Raw genomic sequence first — 12,368 nt, 5'->3', positions numbered from 1 at the left:
GACAGGTTTAAATAAAGTTATATTAATGTGAGTGACAGGTTTAAATAAAGTTATATTAATGCGACTGACAGGTTTAAATAAAGTTTTATTAATGTGACTGACGGGTTTAAATAAAGTTTTATTAATGTGACTGACAGGTTTAAATAAAGTTTTATTAATGTGACTGACAGGTTTCAATAAAGTTATATTAATGTGACTGACAGGTTTAAATAAAGTTATATTAATGTGACTGACAGGTTTAAATAAAGTTTTATTAATGTGACTGACAGGTTTCAATAAAGTTATATTAATGTGACTGACAGGTTTAAATAAAGTTATATTAATGTGAGTGACAGGTTTAAATAAAGTTATATTAATGCGACTGACAGGTTTAAATAAAGTTTTATTAATGTGAGTGACAGGTTTAAATAAAGTTATATTAATGTGACTGACGGGTTTAAATAAAGTTATATTAATGTGACTGACCGGTTTAAATAAAGTTATATTAATGTGAGTGACGGGTTTAAATAAAGTTATATTAATGTGACTGACGGGTTTAAATAAAGTTATATTAATGTGATTGACAGGTTTAAATAAAGTTATATTAATGTGAGTGACAGGTTTAAATAAAGTTATATTAATGTGAGTGACAGGTTTAAATAAAGTTATATTAATGTGACTGACGGGTTTAAATAAAGTTATATTTATCTGACTGACGGGTTTCAATAAAGTTATATTAATGTGACTGACGGGTTTAAATAAAGTTATATTAATGTGAGTGACGGGTTTAAATAAAGTTATATTAATGTGACTGACGGGTTTAAATAAAGTTATATTAATGTGATTGACAGGTTTAAATAAAGTTATATTAATGTGAGTGACGGGTTTAAATAAAGTTATATTAATGTGAGTGACAGGTTTAAATAAAGTTATATTAATGTGATTGACAGGTTTAAATAAAGTTATATTAATGTGAGTGACAGGTTTAAATAAAGTTATATTAATGTGAGTGACAGGTTTAAATAAAGTTATATTAATGTGAGTGACAGGTTTAAATAAAGTTATATTAATGCGACTGACAGGTTTAAATAAAGTTTTATTAATGTGACTGACGGGTTTAAATAAAGTTATATTAATGTGACTGACCGGTTTAAATAAAGTTATATTAATGTGAGTGACAGGTTTAAATAAAGTTTTATTAATGTGACTGACAGGTTTAAATAAAGTTATATTAATGCGACTGACAGGTTTAAATAAAGTTTTATTAATGTGACTGACGGGTTTAAATAAAGTTATATTAATGTGACTGACCGGTTTAAATAAAGTTATATTAATGTGAGTGACAGGTTTAAATAAAGTATTATTTATCTGACTGACGGGTTTCAATAAAGTTATATTAATGTGAGTGACAGGTTTAAATAAAGTTATATTAATGTGAGTGACAGGTTTAAATAAAGTATTATTTATCTGACTGACGGGTTTCAATAAAGTTATATTAATGTGACTGACAGGTTTAAATAAAGTTATATTAATGTGACTGACAGGTTTCAATAAAGTTATATTAATGTGACTGACGGGTTTCAATAAAGTTATATTAATGTGAGTGACAGGTTTAAATAAAGTTATATTAATGTGACTGACGGGTTTAAATAAAGTTATATTAATGTGACTGACAGGTTTAAATAAAGTTATATTAATGTGACTGACGGGTTTAAATAAAGTTATATTAATGTGACTGACAGGTTTAAATAAAGTTATATTAATGTGACTGATGGGTTTAAATAAAGTTATATTAATGTGACTGACAGGTTTAAATAAAGTTATATTAATGCGACTGACAGGTTTAAATAAAGTTATATTAATGTGACTGACAGGTTTAAATAAAGTTATATTAATGTGACTGACGGTTTTAAATAAAGTTATATTAATGTGACTGACAGGTTTAAATAAAGTTATATTAATGTGATTGACAGGTTTAAATAAAGTTATATTAATGTGATTGACAGGTTTAAATAAAGTTATATTAATGTGACTGACGGGTTTAAATAAAGTTATATTAATGTGACTGACGGGTTTAAATAAAGTTATATTAATGTGATTGACAGGTTTAAATAAAGTTATATTAATGTGACTGACGGGTTTAAATAAAGTTATATTAATGTGATTGACGGGTTTAAATAAAGTTATATTAATGTGACTGACAGGTTTCAATAAAGTTATATTAATGTGAGTGACGGGTTTAAATAAAGTTATATTAATGTGACTGACAGGTTTAAATAAAGTTATATTAATGTGACTGACAGGTTTAAATAAAGTTATATTAATGTGATTGACAGGTTTAAATAAAGTTATATTAATGTGACTGACGGGTTTAAATAAAGTTATATTAATGTGATTGACAGGTTTAAATAAAGTTATATTAATGTGACTGACGGGTTTAAATAAAGTTATATTAATGTGATTGACGGGTTTAAATAAAGTTATATTAATGTGACTGACAGGTTTCAATAAAGTTATATTAATGTGAGTGACGGGTTTAAATAAAGTTATATTAATGTGACTGACAGGTTTAAATAAAGTTATATTAATGTGACTGACAGGTTTAAATAAAGTTATATTAATGTGACTGACAGGTTTAAATAAAGTTATATTAATGTGACTGACAGGTTTAAATAAAGTTATATTAATGTGATTGACCGGTTTAAATAAAGTTATATTAATGCGACTGACCAGTTTAAATAAAGTTTTATTAATGCGACTGACGGGTTTCAATAAAGTTATATTAATGTGACTGACGGGTTTCAATAAAGTTATATTAATGTGAGTGACAGGTTTAAATAAAGTTATATTAATGTGACTGACGGGTTTAAATAAAGTTATATTAATGTGATTGACAGGTTTAAATAAAGTTATATTAATGTGACTGACAGGTTTAAATAAAGTTATATTAATGTGACTGACGGGTTTAAATAAAGTTATATTAATGTGACTGACGGGTTTAAATAAAGTTATATTAATGTGAGTGACGGGTTTAAATAAAGTTATATTAATGTGACTGACAGGTTTAAATAAAGTTATATTAATGTGACTGACAGGTTTCAATAAAGTTATATTAATGTGACTGACGGGTTTAAATAAAGTTATATTAATGTGACTGACAGGTTTAAATAAAGTTATATTAATGTGACTGACAGGTTTCAATAAAGTTATATTAATGTGACTGACGGGTTTAAATAAAGTTATATTAATGTGACTGACAGGTTTAAATAAAGTTATATTAATGTGAGTGACAGGTTTAAATAAAGTTATATTAATGTGACTGACAGGTTTCAATAAAGTTATATTAATGTGACTGACGGTTTTAAATAAAGTTATATTAATGTGACTGACGGGTTTAAATAAAGTTATATTAATGTGACTGACGGTTTTAAATAAAGTTATATTAATGTGACTGACGGGTTTAAATAAAGTTATATTAATGTGACTGACGGGTTTAAATAAAGTTATATTAATGTGACTGACGGGTTTAAATAAAGTTATATTAATGTGACTGACGGGTTTAAATAAAGTTATATTAATGTGAGTGACAGGTTTAAATAAAGTTATATTAATGTGACTGACGGTTTTAAATAAAGTTATATTAATGTGACTGACGGGTTTAAATAAAGTTATATTAATGTGACTGACGGTTTTAAATAAAGTTATATTAATGTGAGTGACCGGTTTAAATAAAGTTATATTAATGTGACTGACAGGTTTAAATAAAGTTATATTAATGTGACTGACAGGTTTAAATAAAGTTATATTAATGTGACTGACAGGTTTAAATAAAGTTATATTAATGTGAGTGACAGGTTTAAATAAAGTTATATTAATGTGAGTGACAGGTTTAAATAAAGTTTTATTAATGTGAGTGACAGGTTTAAATAAAGTTATATTAATGTGACTGACGGGTTTAAATAAAGTTATATTAATGTGACTGACAGGTTTAAATAAAGTTATATTAATGTGACTGACAGGTTTAAATAAAGTTATATCAGAGCTCAGTTCATCTTAAGCTCTACAAACAGAAGGAGCTCTTTAATGTTAGCACACGAGTTAAAGCAGCTGCAGGAAGTGATTAATCATCCTCGGACAGGAAACATGTTGTGCCGATGAGTCACACATAAACACACACACACACACATGTATATATATATATATATATATATATATATATATATACTGTGTACCTGTGAGTGTTAAAGGTGTGAACTGAAGCTGAACACTCTGACGTGTCCCTGACCGCGGACACGTCTCTGTATGAGCGCTCATGTTTACACTGTGTCATGTTACAAACACAGCTGGTTTCACAGTAAACATGTGCTGATTAAACTTATTAAACTACATCAGCACAGAGACCATGTACCCGGTGAAGATGTACCACAAAGCTTGAAATGTGCTTTTAATAGTTACAAACCAGGACGACAGACAGAATCATCGTATCTCACACTGCGGATAAATAAGAGAGTGGTGTACATACTGACTTTATGAAGTGAACAGGATTGATGTGACCAGCGCAGTCACAGAAAAAAACACAAACAAGTATTTCATGTGTTGGTGTGATTGACGTCTACAAAGAATAAACAGCCATCATAAGATGTCACTTATTTCTTCTAAATAAAAGTTTAGTCATTGCAGCTTCAACAGTTTTGTTTAGTTGAAATGTGATATATGACTCAAAGCTGATAAAATAAAAACAAATGATTTAGACTTTGAAACTAAGGTAATAAATGAAGAGACGCCTGCAGTGAAGCCAGGCTACAGAAATGTGTCTTCAGGGTTCTCCTGAAATGTTCTATTAAAGTGCACACAGGCTGCTGCACTGGCTGCAGGACGTGCGTGTTCTTATGAAGGAGATTAACAGAACAATGGTACGAAACCTTTTGGAATATTTTGATGAACAAAGTACTGAAAGTCTGTGATGTCTCTGGGATATGCAGGTTATATCAAACACTAAAGAACATCAACCACTCCCTTAAAGGGACATTCACAGACTTTATTTAGAAAAAAGAAATCACCGATTGGATCTTGAAAATCTTAAACGATATCTAAGCAGTGTTTTCAGCTATCAGACAAACGTAGGTGAGAAAGTAGTGCCCTGTTCTCCTCCTACGTAGAGAAAAGTACATAAAGCAGAAAGTCAAAGAGCCAATAAAGTCCTGACTTGTGTGCGTGTCCTCTGTTACACACGGCGCACACAGAGTCCATCCTCAGCGCCAGTTAAACTTCAGAGAATGAAGCCCCGAGTGTTTGCTTCACAGAGCTGAAGCCGTCGCAGCATAAGGAGAGGTGCTGATATTTCTCACCCACATGACACAGTCGCCGTCCTCCCCCGCAAACACGCCGCCATCTTTACAGCCACACGGCCGGAGCTGGCAGGGAGCAGCCGTATACATCCACGTCCTGTCTGTAGTCATATGTGGACTAAAAACTCTCGGCGCTCGAGTCAGAGAGGAGAAAACGTGGGAGGTGACTGAAACTCAAAGTTTCAGCTTGTGCTGCTGTATGTTAGCTTCAAACTGCTCTGTGGGCAGCTGCAGAGGGTCCTGTTTAAATTGACCTAAAACTAAAATAGACAGAGCCTGCAGTCTCTCTGCAGACCAAGGCAAACAGTTCTGTCTGTGTTATCCCACTGGATATTTGTTCATTATGTGTTAACATCACGTGCAGTGTGCTTCAAACGGCTGCAGGACGTCCTTTTTTACACGATCCTGTTTAAATCGCTCTAAAATAAAAACTATATTAGCTCGAGCGTTTGTTCTTTGTGCAACAGAAAGCTGAGACTTTCCTCTTGTGCAGCATCACATTGTACGGTCCTTAACGAGCTGATTACATGAAGTTACATGTGGTTTACAACACGATGACACCGCTCAGGTGGCGGGAGGTGACCACGAATCAGCCACAGAAGATTGTTTTCATATTCCTGTTTCAAATGATATGAAATAAAAACGTATCTGTAGTAAAACTTACACAGCCTTTAGGTTGTGCAGATTTTAGGGATATAAAGCCTTTGAACACAACGTAATGACGTCACAACAACGACTGCACGGAGCTTCTACATGAAGCTATCAGATGTGTCTGCTCATACAAATATCTGAAAAACTAAAAACTGTTAAAATAACTTCAGAAATATTTTCTTCATGTTTCTACATTTACAATTATTTTACATCAATTTGTTTTGTGTATTTAGATTATCAGGATTTTGGTTTCTTGACTTACACGAGCTTTTGGCTCGAGCTGGACAGACTGTGGGGAGAGGACGGCTTTAAACATGCTCAGAGGAACGACCTTTAAAGAAGCATTAATACCGATGTACGCACTGTTAGTTCAGAGGGTGGACAGTGTTGGGATATTTCCTGTTTCGAGTAAAGTCTGCAGAGAGACGCGGAGATGCCAGGGACATATCGGGGGGGGGGGGGGGTCCAGTTCTGTCCACATGGCGGAACAGAAGAGCTCTTGGTGAGCGAGCATTGTTTAGCAGATTGTCGTCGTCGCCTTCCAGTGTTCTCGTTTACTGTACATTGTCTGCCCGTCAGCCGCGCCGTGCTGGAAGCGGGGAGACGTGTGGAGCCGGACCCCCCCGGTGCAAATGGCCGTTCTCACAGCCCAGAAGACTGCTCCTCTCTGCCACCCACTCCCACCTGGTGCCTTTGCTATTTTCTTCAACCAACCACTTCATTCTGGCTGGGTCGCCGCCGTCTGTACTGTGCTGGCAGGAAGCGCTTGACTCAAACGTTATGCAAGCTCGACGTTTCAGGACGCGTCTCTGCTTTCGGCTTTTTAATGAATTATGTGCAAAAATAAGACGTTGGTGATTTTACAGTTTGATCATTTGTAAAACAGGTGTGAAGAGCTTAAAAGTGAGGAACACGCAGGCTAATGTCACAGGCTCAACGAAACCACCGTGACATGTAAGAGAGTTAAAATCAAAGGATGAAACTACTCCCCCAGACTTACCTGCGATCAGTTAACCTGTGGGGAGTTGAGAATCGTTTTGGGGAGAACATTCTTCACATATTTTGGCCTTTTTTTGCTCTCTGATTTGAGTTTTCATGTTGCTGCTGTCGTCAGTGAATCTTTGACTGTCCTGACTGCATCATTTAACTTCTTGTTTTTAACATTATAAGCATTTTAAAAGCTTGTTTTTGATTTCTAAAGACGGTGCATGACCCTGACGAGGGAAACTTTGTCAACTCACCTCACAAATCTGTCCGTCAGGTTTTTGACAAACGAGTAAATCTCGAACCAGTCGGTGGCGACGCTTCCGGACCTAAAAGAAGAAAACAAGAGTGAGTTTGCAGCTCGGCGGCAGCAGATTGTGTGCTGAGGAGTAAAACACTAACTGTACAGTGTGTGTGCTTTGTACCACAGTTGGACATTAACACCAGACACATGCTGGATAATTGTGCTGAGAAGTCTGTGATCTATAGCAGCCACTGAAGCTGTTAGAAAGCTCGACGTGTTCACAGGAGCGCCGTCACTCTGCAGATCTCTCCGGCTCCTTCAGTCAGTTTGTTCCAACAATAAAGATCATATGACAGTAAATACATGTTGGAAACAGGAAGTCAGAAGTGGGGGTGAAACTTACTACAGTGCATTTGTTTTGTCAAGTGACACATGCAGGCTCTCAAAGGGCTTATGAGCTAGCTTTAGCGATGCTAGCAGATCCAGCAATGCTCTCTGAAAAGACTCAAAATATAAAAGAGATCATACTCTGTAAACCCCGCCCACCAGAGGGGAAACAATGTGCTTACACAACGCCCGCACTGAGCTAAAAACTAGGACTCAGCAGACACAGAATTCGAGGCTTTGACTCGTTTTTTAATTCCTCCTCATCTTCTTTCCCCCGTCCCCTTTCCTCCCTTCATTCCTTCCCTTTGTTCTTTCTTTAATCTGTCTTTCCTCAGCGACTATGAAAGAAAGAAAATTCCCCAAACTGGAACTCCTTTGAGGCGTTGCTGCCGCTTTCTTTTGTCTCATTAGAAATCATTCAGACTCAGTAACTATGGAAAAAGGATGCATGAAGTTCTGACTGTAACCAGGAACAAAGTGATGTTCGGAGGATATTAACCTGTAGCCCTCCTCGATCCGTCCGTCTGACCACAACGAACACAGAGAGTAAAACGTGTCCCTGATGTAGAGAAAGAGGACATTAAAGCAATAACTACACTTTAATGTCCATGCAGAGAACAAGAGGGACCTTTCTTTGTGCAGGACTGCGACACTTTACTGCTGCAGAAATCCTGCAGCACAAACTGCTGACCTCAGAGCTCAGTCTTATCAGAACAGGAAACGTGAGGAGGACAAACAAAGTGAACTCCTGTGCAACTCTGTGACCCCCCCGACAGACAGACAGGGGGGGGCCCTATACTTCTTTATGTTTCACACACATCAACACGCATGAATCACACACATCCACAACCTGCACATGTTTAAAGTAACATCATTAAACTTCAAACTGCATCCAGTAATCTCTGTCATCATCCTGTCATTTAGTCATTAGGTGGAGGGTGTGGTTAGAAAACGGGTCAGGGGAGCAGAGCTCTGACTGGAGACTGGACACGTCTCAGGGCTGGGGGGGGGGGGTCTTTCTGCAGGACGCTGCTGCACAGTTCTGCTGAACACGCTGACCTGTCTGTGCAGGAAGTGGAACATTACAAGGCCCGAAACAAACAGTGATGCAAGTCGCAGTGAAGCAGCTGGAAAAGATGTTGAAGGTCGTTTTCTAACAGTCCTCTCACAATGCGGACATGATGAAACCCTGTTGTCACAGCTCATTTCCATTCGTTTATTTAATGTAGCGACAAAACATGGTTCAACTTTTATCTGTTCAATAACTGAAGGTGTAGCTGCTTTGCACACAGACAAACGCAGCGGCGGCGGGCTGTAAACTTTACGTTCTTAGTCTCAAACATCGTTTCTCCTCCCGTCCAGAACTAACGGACGGGGGCTTCAGTCGGATTCAAACACTGAATAAAGCAGTTAAACATTCAGAATCAGATGCTTTGCTGCAGGGCTGCGGGGGCTGAACGCCTACTGTCGCTAGCTGTAGCCCATCAGCTGACTAAAATGTTTTATCTGGGTGAATGATGAAGTGAAAAATGACCAAAGTTCTGGTTTTATCAACTCTGATAAACGTGCGTGTAACAGGTGAGACTGCTGTGGGCTGACAGAGGAGTTTGATGTGGAGCTGAACTGAAACATCACCATGTGACCGGCTGAGCTCCAGAAAGACGTAAACTCGGTCAGCATGAGGAGACAGAATCCTCTTGTTTGGGGTCACACAGAGGTTGTGGTCGTGGTCAGACGTGTGGGTCCTTGCGGTTCGTCAGTAAGCTCTGAACCCACTGAGAATCACACGACCTCAGCAACATTTACCCATCACACCAGAGAGTCTGGACCAGAACCACACGGCGTCAGTCGGAGCGAGCTCTAATCCAGGCCGTCACTGTTTGAAACTAACAACCTACCAGACCTTTGAAAGACGGAGCATCGTCATGAAGTCTGTTTGTGTTCATCCAAAGATGCTGAAGCTGCACATTCACAGCACTGCAGTAAAACAGCAGAACATCTCTTCACGTTTCAGACGCAGACCCGTGTTAGTCACAGGCCCTGTGGTCAGACCATCAGAGATACGTTGACTGTCGGCTGCTTGTGTTGCATGTGAGTCATTGTTCTTTATTGCTCTACTTATTGTGAATGCTGTACATGTTGGTAAACACTTCCTGTAGAAGACGTAATCATTCACAGCACACCTTGACAGGTCGGAAGCTGCTCAGTGCTTCGTGAAGTCTTTCAGTGATAGGCTCCAGCTATCATCTGCTGCTCATGATGGTAGAGGAGGAACACGGTCTTGATGGTACCGTACGCACTAGTCTCATAGCTGGACCTGAGTACTGGCCGATGCCGAGTGCAATAAAGAACATATTATTATTATTACTGAACAGTGGTAGGCTGACCCTCTGACCCTGGATGGATATGATTGATATCATCATTGTAAGCTATGTCTCAGTGAAGGAATCCTAACCAAGAAACAAGCTAAGCTAACGTTAGCAGCAGAGCATCGCATCAACGGTTATAAAAGAGCTTTGTTGAGTTTTAACCCGACAGACTAAGACCTGCTACGTCAGGAGTGTTGGAGTAACTTCTACTGTGGAGTCAGTCTAATGGTGGCTCCTCCTCCCCGTCCATACTTTAACTTACAGCCCGTTAATAACGCTCTGACAGGAATCAGTGGTTCTGAAAATCTGTGACAGTTCCTGTTTCTGCTACAGAGAGAGGGTTCGTCCTTCAGCGTGTCCATCTGGAACCCAACATCATCATAAAGGAGCCTCATTCAGCTGTGGGCCCGACCCCAAACACCCGAGTGGGGAGGGTCCAGTTTGAGACAGGCCCTATGATGCTGAGTGATGGGCTCTGCCTCACAGGTGGGTGACGTCTGGACTTCCTTTTATTGAAGTATTCAAACACCCAGCTCGATGTTTGCAATATGTGGAAGGAAGTGTCCACAAGACTGTGACCCGACCACCTACGATAATGTCACCACTTTTAATGACACAGGAAGTGACCTGCGTGTCCGAATCAAGTCACATGAAACCGTGTCACACCTGTGCCTCACCCCCTATCTCACCCCCGCACACATCCTGCACCCCCCCCCCCCCCCCACCAGGACATATCAACAGTTCATAAGAAAAACTACATTTAAAGATAACAGGACGCTGCTTCCACCGTTCTTAGCATCAGTAGGAGCGGACAGAAGTGTGCCTCAGAAGCGGACACACTTCGTTTCTTACTTACTTGTCTAAAACAAAGTAGAGGTCGTAGGCTCCGTGACAGGACGCTTCTTCTGCCCAGCAGGACGAAGCAAACACACCGAGCAGCACCACAGCCACCGCCGCAGAACTCCACCGAATCCTCCCGGGGAAAAGTTCACCCTCCGCGGGGAAGAAACGGGAAAACTTCTCCAACATGTTAACCACAAAAAAGAACCTTCTTTTAAGAGACAAAATAAATAAGCTTTAAGTAGTTTCACAGAGCGCCGAGAGAGCTGAAGAGTTCATGCACATCTCTCAGAGAGAGCAGCTACATGTCAAAGTTCCTCCGAAACCACCGAGTTAACTGATCGACCTGCGAAATGAAGGAAATCACGGCGCGACGTCATCAGCCGAGAAGTTTCTTCATCCTCCTGACTCACTCTTGACTCACACTCATCGTCAATAAAAGCCCCCTGACACACACACACACACACAAACTGTGCTCAGGAGATAAACTAAATCTCTGCTAACAGTTAAACTTTGCTAAAGTAGAGAAAAGGTTTTGATGCCTTCAAGTGCTCCTCCAAAGCTCGTACATCTGAGTGCTACGGGCGGGACTTTATTTTACTGTAGTTAATGATTATAAAATGAGTCATAACATTGAAAGTACTGGATTGAAGGTACTTTTTTTTTAATCATGCAAAAGATTACAATAAATAAATGTACTACTGATTAAAGAATAGCCCCGTTAAGACATCCAAAACACAGAATGATAAGTCTCACTAAGCTACTATATTTAATAGAATTTAACGTTTCGTATCTGTACCAATGAATTATGTGTGAAAAGTGCCTTTGAATAAAAACAGACGTCAGATTAATTAAGAAACATATCCAGATTTAAACTGCGCATCATAAACATACAACAGACCTTTTAAACAGGAATTAAGTTCAGTATCTAGAACTTCCAAAACAAACTTATTTCCACCCTTATTTGATTATCTACAGCACGTGAACGCCTCATCAGTTTTCTCCAGTGCGCATGCCCGAGGTGGAACCAGCTGTTGCTCCACTGCAGAGCTGGAGGTCCCAGAGCACACACCCAACAACATCTGTATCATCTTTGGTACAGGGCTACTTCATCACGTTACATGAACAAAATGTGCACCGAGGCCAGATCTGAGGGCAGAACCTGGTTTGGTTTTTACTACACGTTTAATGAGGGAGTGTGGCGTTCAAGAGCAAGGCACCGTCACTGCACGGGTTTGGGCTTTGATGGGCCCCTGCACAAATGTTGAAATGTGTTTGCTGGAGCATCCTCTACTCGGTCATGTGACAGTCTTAAAGGGACAGTTCAGCTTTGGGGCTGTATGAGGTACAGTGTTTGGTGCATAGCTCCAACTAAGAAGCTAAGCTACGTACCGCCTCAATCTGAACCTTCCCTTTAAAAACTATTCCACAACAGCTCTGGCAGATATGCCATGTATGTAAGGCCTTCCTGCTCCATTGTCACAGCGCTTTCAGGTAAGATAATGAAGGTACTTCTGTACATGTTACAAATCAGAATCAGGGTTTATTGCAAATTATGAATGAGGA

The 12,368-nt window shown here is 38.7% G+C and overlaps 1 protein-coding gene across 1 annotated transcript in view; it reads right to left on the bottom strand.

Moving 5' to 3' along the window:
- antxr2a (ANTXR cell adhesion molecule 2a) overlaps positions 1–11,298 on the bottom strand; it is an 86,452-nt gene extending 75,154 nt beyond the window's left edge. Inside the window, exons 1-2 of the mRNA XM_069683410.1 lie at positions 10,819–11,298; positions 7,220–7,291 (exon numbers count right to left, since the gene is read on the bottom strand). Coding sequence (XP_069539511.1) covers positions 7,220–7,291; positions 10,819–10,991 — 245 coding nt within the window. The 5' untranslated portion in view covers positions 10,992–11,298. The remainder of the gene's footprint in view (positions 1–7,219; positions 7,292–10,818) is intronic.
- Positions 11,299–12,368: the final 1,070 nt, after the last annotated feature.

Source organism: Semicossyphus pulcher, unplaced genomic scaffold, assembly GCF_022749685.1.
Source record: "Semicossyphus pulcher isolate SPU_LCO1_2020_fin unplaced genomic scaffold, fSemPul1.0.p SCAF_6, whole genome shotgun sequence".
Classification (NCBI taxonomy): Eukaryota; Metazoa; Chordata; class Actinopteri; order Labriformes; family Labridae; genus Semicossyphus; species Semicossyphus pulcher.
Note: the sequence above shows the minus strand (reverse complement) of the source record. Positions and strands in the feature narration are given on the sequence as shown.